Source organism: Nannospalax galili, unplaced genomic scaffold, assembly GCF_000622305.1.
Source record: "Nannospalax galili isolate Female #2095 unplaced genomic scaffold, S.galili_v1.0 scaffold132, whole genome shotgun sequence".
NCBI lineage: Eukaryota > Metazoa > Chordata > Mammalia > Rodentia > Spalacidae > Nannospalax > Nannospalax galili.
In genome coordinates this window covers 489,538-503,229 of record NW_008332644.1, presented here as the reverse complement: position 1 = coordinate 503,229, position 13,692 = coordinate 489,538, and the positions used below count along the sequence as shown (strand labels likewise).

At 53.2% G+C, this 13,692-nt stretch overlaps 1 protein-coding gene across 1 annotated transcript in view; it reads right to left on the bottom strand.

The window, feature by feature from the left end:
• Aqp1 (aquaporin 1 (Colton blood group)) overlaps positions 1-8,614 on the bottom strand; it is a 12,488-nt gene extending 3,874 nt beyond the window's left edge. The window contains exon 1 of the mRNA XM_008827522.3: positions 8,035-8,614. Coding sequence (XP_008825744.1) covers positions 8,035-8,418 — 384 coding nt within the window. The 5' untranslated portion in view covers positions 8,419-8,614. The remainder of the gene's footprint in view (positions 1-8,034) is intronic.
• Between the last annotated feature and the right edge of the window lie 5,078 nt (positions 8,615-13,692).

Sequence of the window (13,692 nt, the reverse complement as noted above, 5' to 3'; positions counted from 1 at the left end):
CTCTCTCTCTCTCTCTCTCTCTCTCTCTCTCTCTCTCTCCACCCCTGCCTCGCCCTGGCCCCAGCCCTGCCCCCATATTCTCTTTGGGCACATGAGCCCTACCACTATAGTCTGGCTGCCCCTGTCCTGGGCCACTTTTGGAAACACGACTCACTGAAAAAGAAGGGATTGAGAGCTGTCATGAAGTCACTGGAGCCACCCCATCCCTATAGCTACCTGAGAAGACCCCTCCCAGGGCATCCCTAAACCCTGATCCAGATGGGGGGCCTGGGCAAGGTGTACCCCACAGGGGAGCTGGGCCGTGTCAGTGAAGGTGCTGGGGTATTCCACTTGGCCTGCCTCTCGGGAGGGTACCTGAGTCCCAGCAAGCTGGCCCTGAGTTCTCATTTCCAAATTCTCAATCTGGGGGCACCTCCAAAGCCACTGGGCAATCTGAGGATCCTGGGAGGGTGGCATACCTCTACTCCTCCAGGGGGTTCCCAGCTCAGCTGTGAGGCTATCTTACAAAACAATTCCCTTCCCGCCTTTGTCTATATTCCTGGCTTTGGGGCAATGACTCATATCCCCTCTCCCTTGCAGCCTCAGTTTGGGGTCTTTCCTGGCTGACCCCAGAGCTGTGTCCCTTTTGCCCAGACAGCCCTCTGGGCAATGCCAAGCTCTCATCCCACCCCAAGGTCAGGCAATGGAGGCAGAAGCCCTGTGTGTGTTCAAGTCTTGACCCTTCTACTTGCTGGCATCATGAACATAGCTCTCTCTGCATCTCAGTTTCTCAGTCTATAAAATGAGTCTAAAGTCTCAGCTCTCTGTCCAGAGCCTCTAAGAGATTCAAAGGATTGTCTCAGGCATTTAGAAAGGGTGGTGGAGGGCAGGTTAGAAAGGGCTGTGCCAGGTATCCACACTCACTCCCAGGAAGCCCCTGGGTGAAGCCCCTGGCTTCTCTCCCTCTCCTCTACTCTCCAGGGCCCTGCTGATTGCTAGCTGGCAGGAATCCTGAAGCTAGTACTTCCTTGCCAGTTCATGGAGCCATCCTTGCATGCGGCTCCTGCTCAGAGATCCACCCTGCCCTTCTGCCAGAGCCAGCTTATCTCCTCCGGTTCTTAACCCTGTTTGACTCCTAGGCCCCACCAAGGAACCGTTTTCCATGCAGAGGAAGCAGAGCAAGCCCTGGCTCCAGGCCCAGAGTTCTGAGTACTCAGGAAGGGAAAGAGATAGCCACCTGGCCTCGGAATTCCAGAAGGCACCTGCTCCTGACTTCGAAAGCTACAGGGCTGCCTTCCCCCTTCCAATACCCACTTCTACCACAACCATCCCCAGCAGCAGTCAGCTCCCCCTGCTTCCCTCAGCATCTACTGATGACCATTCTCCCAGTGCCTAATGTACTTATGTTACTTACATCTGGGAAAACAGTAATTTAGAGTTGGAATGGATAAAGATCTACTGAAACTTCACGTCCAAGAAAGAGCGGGTTAGAGAACCCAACACTTAGTGACTGTATACAGCCCATTAATTTTCAAACAATTGCTTTAAAAGGACCAATCCCAGCTGTACACAATTATTAGAAATGATCAATGTACACATTTGTACATAGTTTTGCCTGCCCGAGGGCTTACTTTTCACTGATTAAGGTAGAAATAGCACAGGGTTTGTGACTGCAAATATGAAGGACAGCACAGGCCATATGGTTCTTCCAAAGCATCAGAAAGCTCAATGCATTCTCCCTGATCGCTGGACCCAAGTGAGTTTACAGCACAAGGCACCATTCAGACCTACCAGATCCATAAACTTTCTGGAGTCCCTTGCAGGAGCTGACTGCTGGCCCATGTGCCACTCCCTTGGGGGAATTGTCTTCTGTGCATCTGAGCATTACAGAGGAGAGGGATCCACTTGCCACCTGACTGAGTGTCTGGAAGCCCCACCAGCATTCTGCAAACCTCTGAGGGGAAGTTCCCTCTACAGTACAGAAGGGGTTGAAAAGTGCTGATTTCCCAGAACTCCCAGCTTCTACAGAGGCAGCTGACTCCAGCAAAGCTCTTATGCCTTTAATGTTCACCCTGGAGGCCTTTGAGTCTCACAAGTGAGAGGACGGATGACACCAAGACCCAGGGAGGAGGCAGAGAAGTCAGGATCCTCACCCATGGTTTGTTTGAGCCATGCTCATAGCCTAGTGTGCTGGCTGCCAAGGCAGCTGACTGTTCCCGGCTTGAAATGGGTCACTGGCAGAAGGTGGCTCTGGAACTGCCAGGATGTCTCAGCCCAGGACTGACTTCTCTTACCATGCTGTCTGACCCCTCCCTGCCACTTGAAGGCAGGTCACCAGGACAGCTCCAAAGGCCCAGGGCCCCCACTGCACTGCCTATGCCCCACCCTTGGGGAACAGCATACTCCTAAGCCAGGCCTGGCTAAGGCTGAGCTCTCTAGGAACAGCATAGGGGAAGTGGAGGTCTGCCCACCCCATTGCCTCCAGAACTCAGCACTGGCCCTGGAGGGAGCCGTGGGCCCCACTCTGTCACCTCTCAGTCAGCACTTACATGTGCCCATGGCTCAGTGTGTATCTGTATGGATTTGTGGACCACTATTGGCTGTGTCTGTGGGTGGCCGTGTGTCTGAGGGTGGTTCTCTCTCTTTTTTTGGTAGACCTTAACAGGTTTATTACAGAGTAATTAAATGAATGATCTAAGAACTATAAAAATCCTCTATCTGTAGGCAGTAAAAACAATTCAAACTAAAAATAAATCACTGAAAAATTGACAGAATTATGAGAATTGGATCAACCTATTCTCAAAGTAAAAAACTTTAACAATCCTCCCTTAGAAACTGATAGAATGAGGTAGTCAAAAAATGCTAATCACATAATCAGACAAGTATTAAACCATGAAACTAACAAAGCTTGATTTAAGGGGAAAAAACACCTCAGGATTAGAGGCTGTTCACTCTTCTAAGCTCCCAAGAGAAATTTAGACAAACTGTTGAGGTGTGGTCAAGTACTGAGCCAGTCTGATACTTGCTGGACACCATTTCTTGCCAGTGCTCTGCACAACAGGGGTCTCTTGGTCCCAAAGGGCTGTGCTGTGTGTTTGCACAGGTGTGTCTGATGGCATTTCTGAGTACATCACCTTGCCCCTGTGCTTCACACCCACACAGGTGGAGCCCCTACTAGCTGATAGGAGAGGGGCATGACAAAAGGGTCTCAAGGCCCTTTATTTGTTCCCACAATTCATCCTTCTGACAAGAAACAATACACAAAGCAATGGCTTCTGCCTGCCTTCCTTCCCTCCTTTTTCTTACTTCAGGGCAGGGAGAGGAAGAGGTCCTGTGAGGGCCCCCCCTCTTCTGAGCTCCCAGGTCCAAGCAAAGTTGACAGCACATTTGGTGCCCCGTATCACTTATGTACAAGAGTATGTGAATGCAGTGTGTGTGCACTTTAGCAATCTGGGAGGCAGGAGGCTTGGAGCAGGTCCTACCCTGACATTACCCACTGTGCGGCCTTGACAAAGTCCATGCCTTGGTTGAGTCTCAGTGTCCCCAACAGTAAAATGGAGACACTGGCCCAGACTCTAGCCCCAGGCAGTCCTCAGATTCCTCCTTACTACATCAGATGAGCACCCTCCAGGCCAGCACTCAGAGACCTGATTCCAAGTCCCCATAATGTCCTCTGAACTTCCATTCTCAGCCTGGAAAAAAGCACATGTCACAAAACTTCTTGCTCACTGTGCCCCTGCAGGGCTGGGCACCCCCAGAGAAACTCCCTAGTCAGATGGGTCCAACTTGCATGCCCCTAGGCACAGGAGGGTATTCATTTAGAGGAAGCTGCTTCCCAAGTTTTTTAAAAAAAGAATTCTTCTTTATACTGAGCTGAAAGCTGTTCTGAAGAGGCCCTGTCTGGGTTTGAGGCACCAGTAAGGGCTGCTCATGGCCTGCCCACCATCTCTGGTTTATGGGCTTCAGCCTCAGCTTCGAGGGTGCTCAGGAACAGTACTGAATAAAAGAGGATAGCCCATTGCTTACTTGTGCCTGTGTACCATTCCACTGCAAGCAAGAATCCTTCTGGTCCCCAGGGAGAAACCCAGACAGAGGAGACCCAGCCACCTTGGACCTTCAGGGACAACATTTTCCTGCTCATATCTGCAGTAGGGAGGCTCTAGTCCCAACTGCTCAGAAGCTCCAAGACTTGGGTGCTCCTAAAGAATAGTGACTAGAGTCCCAAGGAGCTGCTGCCAGCTAGGACTCAAGGTTCCTTTGGCACCTTTGCCAGGATAGCTCCCCAGACACCCTTGCAGGGGGCATTGTAACCTGGCTGGAGAGGCCTGGTGGGTTACAGCTGAGGACACCACTGATGGGGCCCTAAAGAAAATCAGGCTGTGGAGGACTGCATAGAATGGGCTTGCCACTTGAGCTGTGGGGAGATGGGGCAGCTTCTCTCTGGTGCCACCTCTGCATGTGTCCTCTCTGAGCATTCTCCTTCAATAGGAGCCTCCAGGTGGACCCTGAAAGCTGGGCTGCTCAGAGGATGAGCCTCGGAATTTTTGCAGGGAGAAAAGTTCCTGCCACAAAGCTCCTCCTCTGCATGCTCTCCCTCCTCTTCTTTGGTTCTGGCTGGAAATAGTAATTACAGGTCCAAGCTATGCCTGTCCCTGACCATGTTGGGCTGTGCAGGGGCATCAGAATCTCTGACTCCTCTCCCTGCGCCACCACACCCGGCAGAATCTCTGACTCCTCTCCCTGGTACATTCGTAAGCTTTGGAGGAGGCAGCAGGAGCCTCAACCCCAGGAAGCCTATGGGTAAGGAAGAACCTCTCCCTTCATGGCTAAGGAAACTAACACCTAGGAAACTGGAGAAAAGGGAGCATTCAGGGTCATTAGGCCACTGGTGTAGCAGGTGGAAGTATTTCCCAAGCACCCAGACTCTGAATCAGGGCTGAGCCCCCAGATGACTGGACTTGGAGGCTCTAGCAACACAGCCCCCTCCAAATGCATTCAGACCCTAGTCTAAGTCCTGAGATCCCACCACCCTCAGAGTTCCAGCCTCCCGTCATGCCCTCAGTCTGTCCAAACTCAGTGACCATCCCAGGCCATGGCCTCCCTGGCCCTGAGCCTGAGCTCTGCCTCGAAACCCCTTTCCATTTCACGTTTGAGTTCTTGTAGCACCACCTCCCCGAAGCTCTCCTTGTCCTCCCACCCTTCCAGTTCAGAAGTTCCCAGGCCCGCCCTGACATCTCTTATCTCACCTGCCTCCTGCCTGGTATCGCAGGCAGCTGTGCAGCTTATCTGCTCCAGGCCTATGAGCTGCCCAGAGCAGGGAGCCTGGCTGACCCAACCCTGCCCTCAGCACCCAACAGCCCCAGTTGTGTCTACAGGATGCTGGCCAGAGAAGGAAAAAAAAAAAAATGAAAACAGCCAGAATGCCAGGACTCCAAGGCCCCAGCATCCTCTACTTTTTGAAGTTAGCCACACCCTACTGTGTCCTGTTCATAGAGGGAATTGGCCATCTAAGCCCAGTCAGTTGTGTGGAGTAACACAGGGTACTGATGGCTGACACTGGGCAGGGACAGGCCTCGGTTCTTATCTTAGCCTCAGAGCCTCAAGCCCAGAGTAAAAATTAGGATCTGGCTCTTCAACCTAGCAGGGACCAATGGACTAGAGGGAGGCCCATGGTCTCTCTAAGGCATATCCTGAGCCCTGACTCAGGAGAAAGTTGTCCCTACCATGTCCCTGGGGGACCCCCCCTGACTCACCCAACCACTTCCTGCCACTTTTTCCCCCTATTTTCTTTGGAAATCTCCATGCCAACAACTCACCCCACCCAGGTTTTGGCCAGGGTGGGGCTAGCAGCCGAGGAGCTATGAAAGCCTTCCACAGCACTGTGGAGAAAGAGGCTGCCACTGTTACATTGACTGGTCTACCCTCTGAGGCACTGAGGTCCTCCAGATTCCAGGGCTAGAATCTCAGGGGAACCCTTTGGTTGAGGACAGACTTATGTCCAACATTCCAAAGGTCAACTGTTTGGATGTGGAAGTAGAGACCCCACCATGATGCTTAGTCACCTCCATATAGCAGTGCCCCTGGGCTCCTGTTAGCCAAGCCCTCTTGAGGCAAGTAATTAGCTCAAACCAACAATGTGAGCTGGTAAGATATGGGTAGCAGAAATGTCACTAGAAGCTAGGTCCCCTCTTGAGCTTCAGGATGCTCGGCTCCAAGGAGACAACAGTTAATAGCAAACAGGACTTGAGCCTTAGGGTTCCTGCCTCCATTCCCCAAGGCTGTTTCTACACTAGCTTGACCCTCTTTCTCCTCCAGCTACAACCTGCCTAAAACAGGTTTTGGGGCAACTCTAGAAAATGGAAGTCAGAATGGAGATGGCTAGACTCAGGTGTCACAGAAGTAATTCACACCCTGTCTCTGCCTTGGATGCCGCACAGGAGAGTGCAATGTCTTTACCAGCCGGGGCATAGGTCTTGCATGTCCCTTAAGTTGGAAGGGACGAGACATGAGCGTTTCAACCTCTTCCCCACAGGGAGCCTTCTCCACTGCCATCCTACTGAACCACACCCAAGAGGGAACATGAGCCTTCCCACAGGAATTCACCAAGGCCACCAGGCTCCCACTGGAGATGAGGTCTAGAAGGACAGAGAGCCTGTCTAGTGCTGCTGCTTATACCTGTGGTAGCCAAGTCTTCGTCAGCTAAAGTCTAAACTCCAGCCACAGAGCTAATCTTCAATCTTCATCTGAGCAGAGGTTGATTCGAAAGAGGGCTCTTGAAGTGTCGCTGTGACACAAGTAGTGTTCATCCCTGAAGCAGGACCATGCCAGCTGCCCTCTGCACCAGACTTTCACCTTGCCTCCCTGCCTGCATCTCCAGGCTGAACTTTGGCTGAAAAAACGATAGGGCTATACTCACCCATAGCCATCTCGGAGGATCACTGGCCCACTCCTTGCTTCTGAGCCCATGCACTTGCCCTGCTGGCACCCAGTTAGCCTCATTTCTCTAGGTCTGGTTCCTACTCTCTGTTCTTAGCCTTTGCCTCTGGTGAGGGAGTCCCTATTCCCCACTATGACGTCTTCAAACCTTACTCAGACTCTCACGCTAACTGGCTTCCATTAGACCCAAGTACACCCAGTGTTGCGTTTGGCTACAGAGCTGGAAATGGTCTGTGACCAGGCAGCTCCCACCAAAGGCCACTTGACAGGACCTGGGAGCAATTACTTTGAGCAGTTGCTACACAGTTGCCAACATACACTGGTCATTCAAGCCAGGAACAATGGACAGATGAGGTTACCACTGGGCCTCACACCCTCAAACTGCAGCGCCAACCGTGAATAGCTGACACAAGCTCAGGGACCCAAGCCAACAGACACGTGTGTACCTCCACCTCCACAAACAACAAACACACATGCCATATCGTGGTGGTATGGCCAGGGGCTGTAGCACTGATCCTGTCTACCTAATTGTTAGCCAAGAAAACTCTTCCGACAACTCCAGAGAGTTTCACTCCCTCGTCTTTGTCTGACTCTCAAGGGCAGAGGAGTGAAAGGGGCTCTTTCCCAACTCCCTGGGGAAGTTAATCTGAGAACCTGGGTGAGTATTGGGCCTGCCTAGAGGCCCAGACAACTCCGCAAGGGAGTTGTGCTCAGAAACTTGCACAAGGGGCTGCAAACATGCTGAGTGTCTGGGGCAGTATGACTAGGGACAGCAGGTAGAGTTTGCTCAGGGTACAGGGCTGCAGAGGAGGGCACCGGCTGCCCAGGTAAAGGGCAGCCAAGGGCCAAGAAACTTCAGTAGAGGCATGAAGAACTGCTGGCCCAAAGCTAGCAGCCCTGAGCTATTTCTCTGCAGGGGACTTTGTCACAACTACTATTATCTGACTCTCCCTGCCCATAGCACCTGGCAGAAAACAGCCTGGGCTATAGCTGAGCTCCAGCCCCAGCTCTCAACCCCTCACCTCTCTATTCCTGTGTCCCCATCTGACACTGGGCAGACAGGATGGGTGCCTGCTCTGTCACTCCTGCAGCCCCCCAAACCTGAGATACCCCACTCACGTCATTGCGGCCCAGTGAGTTCTCAGGCAGGGAAGAGGTGATTCCAGAAAGGATGGCAGTGCCGACGATGGCCCCCACGCACTGGGCAATGATGTACATGATGGCCCGGAGAATACTGATCTGGCAGCTAAGCAGTAGCCCCAGCGTGACAGCTGGGTTGAGGTGGGCACCGCTGATGTGACCCACACTTTGGGCCAGTGTGGCAATACTCAGCCCAAAGGCCAGTGACACCTTCACATTGTCCTGGACCAGCGTCTGGTTTCTCTCCAGTGGGTAACTGAAGCCCAGGGCAGAGCCGATGCTGATGAAGACGAAGAGGGTCATGGCCAGGAACTCGGCCACCACAGCCCTCCAGAAGAGTTTCTTCTTGAACTCACTGGCCATGCTGACAGGGGGCTCAACTTGACTGCTAGCTGTCTGGTGCTCAACTCCCTCCAAGGACTGAGCCACAGCCGGGGCTGGGCCTATTTATAGGGCTGGGGGGGGGCGGGGGGAGCACAAAGGGAGGAAGGCCTCTCCTTGCTTCAGGCCCGCCCCACACCACACAGGCCTCCTCTCAGCGATGGATGCAGACAGGGCTGTGCTGTCCTCCTGCCAACTTTTTCTTTCCTCCTCTCCCCCTTCCGCCCTCCCTTGCTCCCTCCGCCTGCCATCAACCCTCAGCCCTGCCCAGCATGAGGAGGCAGGCAGGAGGCAGCCCTTGCTCTAATAGGCTTTGGGAAATTCTTCCAAGCTGGCCCTTCTCAGGGGGGCAGAGAAACCAGGTGTCCCTGCCCAGCCTGCAAAGCTCAGGGGTGCCTGAGGGCAGAGCCAGGCACTCCAGAGGGGGTGGGGTTGGGGGTAGCAGTGGGCTGGACTCTCGGGATGGACATTGCCCTCCATGGAGGCGGCACCAGGATCCACCTGCCTGCCCCATCGCACCCTGAATAGTGTGATTAATCTGAAGTCCTCAGCCCTGGGGAGCTGCGGGTCACTCTGGCCTCGTGTGTTGGAAGGCAAGCCAGGCCCAGCAGAGAAGGGGCTCCTCTCTGGCCATCAGGCAAGGTTGATTGGGATCCTCTTCTTCCCATCTCAGACCTAATAAGGAACTGAGGGCCAGTGAGCGGAAAGGAACTCATTCAGTCTTATATGTGCCAGGGTAGGACATATGAACACCTGGGCCACGTGCCTTCTGTCCAGTTCAACCTACAGAGAATGGCATTGGCTCCCAATAGCCACCCTCTGTCCAGCTGTAGCCTAGGTACACAAGGTGAATTTCAGGGATTTCAGGATATGTTTGCTGGGAGCAGGTGGCTGCCTGGGAGCCACATTTACCCCCATACACCTAAGTATTTGTAAGTCCAGGAACGAGTGACCCTGAGCACGATGACGATGTGGAGGTTGCCTGGCCCTCTCTGCCTGGACAGCCAGTTGGGCAGCCAGAGGCAATCAAAGACTCTAGAGAGGGAGCCTGCCCCCAGGGCCACCTCCCAGAACCTCCCCCACATCCTTTTTTTCTGGGTAGTGCAGGCTCAGTCCTCCACTCTGGGAGGCTTCCTCATTCTCTGTCAGTGACAGCCCCACCAAGAACTCCTCAGTTCCAGGGGACTTTATCCAGAGCTCTGTCTGTAGGGTTGTGCAAAGCTCAGATCTGATGCTGTCTAGCTCAGGGACCCAGCCAAGAGGACTCTAGGAAAGCAGTAGGGAGAGGTGGCCTCATATCCAGAGACTGGCATGGCCAAGCAACAGAACCAGGTGAGGAATTTGAGCCTTTGGGGACCTGTGTGTGTCCCAGGAGTTTGTGACTGTGCTTGAGGACCAGGTCTGCAGCTGTAGGTACATGGTATGCTGCTGTGTGTACTGGGGGGTGGGGCATTACTAATATATCCCTTAGGACAGGAAGCATGCTAAACACTGTTCTGGGTACTAGAGAGAGAACCTTGAACCACACAGACCAGCCCCTTGTTCCTCATTGAGCTTCCCTTCTACTAGATCAGCTCCCAGACTCTGTAGACCCACCAACTGAGCCTTTGTTCTTTGGGCAAAGGTGATGCTGACAGCAGGAGGCGCCATCAGAATGAAGCCATCGAAATACCAATTGAGACCTCATCCCTCACCATCTGCCATAATGCCAAGGGATCCCTACAGTCCTGATCTGGCCACCTGCATGGGAAAGTGGGAAGGCTGCTGGCTGGAATGTCTGGCTCAGGAAGGCTCTATACCCCTCTACTTCTTTCTCACAAGCCAGACCAGCTGGCCAGAGAAAACAGGGCCTCTCTGAAGCTAGCAGTCAGTGATGTGCCAAGGGAAGGAGAGTGAGAACTGGAACACTCTACCACTTAATCCTGATTCCAGAGCCCAAGCCCCCTACCTTGAGTTCCTGCCCCCACTTTTCTCAGTTTTGGATTATGACCTGGGAGCTGTTCCCTAGTTTTTTGTTTGTTTGCTTTTGTTTTTTCTTTTTTTCGTCATGGCATTTATCACAGCAACAAAAGCCAAAGGAGCAGGGAGTGGCCAGAGGCCCCTAGAAGTCCAGTCAGCCCTGTGAACTCAGGTTGGTGCTGCCTTCTCTCAGCTTCTCCTCCAGGGTGTCCTGATCCCCTCGACTGACTGGCTCAGTTATCCCTCCTACAAACAGGCTCACAGGCTCAGGCCAGGCTAAATAAGGCAGGTGCTCTCTGCCCTAGCTTCCTCCCCCAGCAGGGCTTGAGGCCACTCAGAAACTACTGGCAGTAACAGTCTTGTCCTAGCAAGTGCTTTTCCAGATGTGCCTCACTCCTAACATGCCCAGGGAGGTCTCTGTGCCAGTCAGAGCTGACTGTTCCCAGGATGATTTGGGGATGCTTGTTTCTTCAGGAATCCATGAAAGAATGTCAGTCTCTGTCTAGAGAGTGGTGGCCAGAGCCTCAGATATGGCGGTGGTGTCCTCAGGTTGTATGGAAAGGAGACACCCCTGGGTATGGTCCACCTATCACTACCTAGAAGCTTCCGTAGCATGCAGGGCTGAGGCTTTATGCCCTCCAACACGACAGAGTGTGGGATAGGAAGGGACTTGGGCACATACATGATTGACTGTCCAGTCACCATCAGCTCCGTAACAGCTTGGATGAGTTTTCCAGAATGGATTCAGCTTTCCTGAATTGGAACCAAGAGCACTGATGCAGGGTGGGGAGACAGGACGGTTGCTCATGATCCCTTTCTCCACCCAGAAAATTCTGGCCCACTGACCAGGGCTCCCAGCTGTGTCTGAAAACATATCCAGTGGGACACCTGCTTGTAGCTGTCTCTTGGCTTCTGCCTAGGACCTGTTGGCCATGACGCTCTAGCTTCCTAGACAGGCTTCTCCTCTCAGGAATGCATGGCCAGAGATGCCAGTCATCCTCCTCGTGAGACAAGGCCCGCCTTTCCAGGAATAGGGGAGTCAATGGGGGCTCAGAACCAAGATGCAGGATTCGTCACGGCCTGTAGAGTTCAGTTTTTCCACCCAGAGCCCAGACTCCTCACTGCCCAGGATGGCCTCAGGCCCACACCTCCCTGCCCTATTCTTGTGCTCACTGTGGCCACAGCCCTTCCTTGACACAGCCGGCCCTGCTGCTCTTCCACTGTGATAGTACCCTGGATTATCCCACACCTCCCATCAGGGTGAGACTGGGCTCCCAGGGTTTCCGAGCACAGGGCTGAGCATGATGGGGGTGAGGGGTCTAGGAAGTATCTGCTCCTGACTCCTTATTCTTGAGGAAGGGGCACCTGCCTCTTCCAGCATGTGAATGAAGGAACCGCCCTAAGAGATAGCTTCTGAGCATTTGGCATCACACAATCAAAAACGGATTTAGAAGTTCCCCAGTGATTCAGCAGGGATGGAACAATTTAATAATTTTCTAGGCTACCGCCTCCCATTCACACTGGCCCGCCCTGTCCCCACCCCTGCCTGCCTTGACCCACAGCTAGGTTTCTTGTCTTGAGGATGGGGGCAATGCCACACCCATCTCTGGACAATGGGGGTTTGTATTTTGATGTTTTACCAGCAACTCTCCAGCCATAATGGAAGAGTCACTAAGACAGGATGGAAAAAAGCTGCTGTTCACCTCGTGGAGTCTACACAGCTTTGATCCCTGTATCACATCCAGGAATAAAAATGGAGATTCAAGGATTAGGCTGAGGTTGAAGGAGGACATCTGAGGAGACAGAGCTGCCTCCACCTCTACCCACTCAGGGCTGGCAAAAGTCTCAACCAAATGCAGTCATAGTTTCCCTAGCCCTGCCCTGCAGTGGGAATCCCTGCTGGCCCAGGAGGGCGGCATCCCTCACTTACAGAAAACGCTGCTGGTGGCATCCGAAGTGGGCAGCCAGACTGCACCCTTGAGAGGGCAGAGCAGGACAGAGCCTCTGCAGGGGGCAGCTGCTGCTCTGAGGGGAGGAAGTGTCATGTGTGTAAGTGGCTTGGGAGGACTTCCTCACGCTGGGTTCTTCCTCTCCTTGGGGCTTCCTGCTCCTCTAGCCTTTTTTAGACAGCTCCTGTCTTTGCCTTGTTATGTTACAAAGTTTCAAGGAAAGGGAGCCAGACACCATTTGCTCTGAGCCCTTCTTTTGTGCTTGGGGAAACTGAGCTCAGAGACAAGAAGGAACAAACCCAGGACAGGGAGAGGCACGAGAATAGATCCATAACAGAGCCTGGTCTTCTGTGTCCACATGATCTTCGAGCCACACCCAGTCTCCTCCTCTTCCCTTCTTGAGCAGAGACCTCCCTCTCAGTCTGCTGCATGGGCTCAGAAAAGTGCCTTCGTTGAATGGCACCACAAGACCTGGCAGGCAAAAGGTCCGGAGCCATGAAGTGGCCTTCAGCCTCAGTCTGGCAGTCCCTCTACCACAGTGGCTGTGTGTCCTGTCTGTCTGCTTCTGAGGTGCTCATGCTTCCCACACCAACCTCCAGCCCTTGCTGAGTCCACAGCCCCTGCCCCAGGTGCTCAGAGCCAGGGCACAAGGCAAGGACTCCAGGCCTCAAAGCTCTACCTTTTCCTGGAGGCCTCTGGGCCATGCCCTCTTGACCTGGCACTGGGTCCCAATCTTGAACCGGGTCTGGATGTCTCTGCCGCTCTTCACTGTTTCTCCCTGACTCTGTCACCTGCTAGAACCACCATGACTACTGGACATCACTCCCGCGCCTCTTGGCCCAATCAAATTTTCTGGGACCACTAGGAAAAACTTACAAGCAAGCAAGCAAGCAGAGAGCCCCTGGCCATGTGGCTCGTGAGAGTATAACCAATCTTGAACCGGGTCTGGATGTCTCTGCCGCTCTTCACTGTTTCTCCCTGACTCTGTCACCTGCTAGAACCACCATGACTACTGGACATCACTCCCGCGCCTCTTGGCCCAATCAAATTTTCTGGGACCACTAGGAAAAACTTACAAGCAAGCAAGCAAGCAGAGAGCCCCTGGCCATGTGGCTCGTGAGAGTATAAGACATGGGAGCAAATGACATCAGTCTAAGTCCTTCAGAAGCTTCATAGCTGAATTATATAACCACCCATCCCTCCTTGTGATATAGGCTGTTCAACCTAGGCCAATGCAGTGGGAAGCAGTCCTTAATGGGGTGGCTGGTTGAAGGCATTAAAGATACATGCTTGTCACCAAGGGAGACTAACATGATTAGCAGGGGCTGGAGGACTCTAAAGGAGGGAC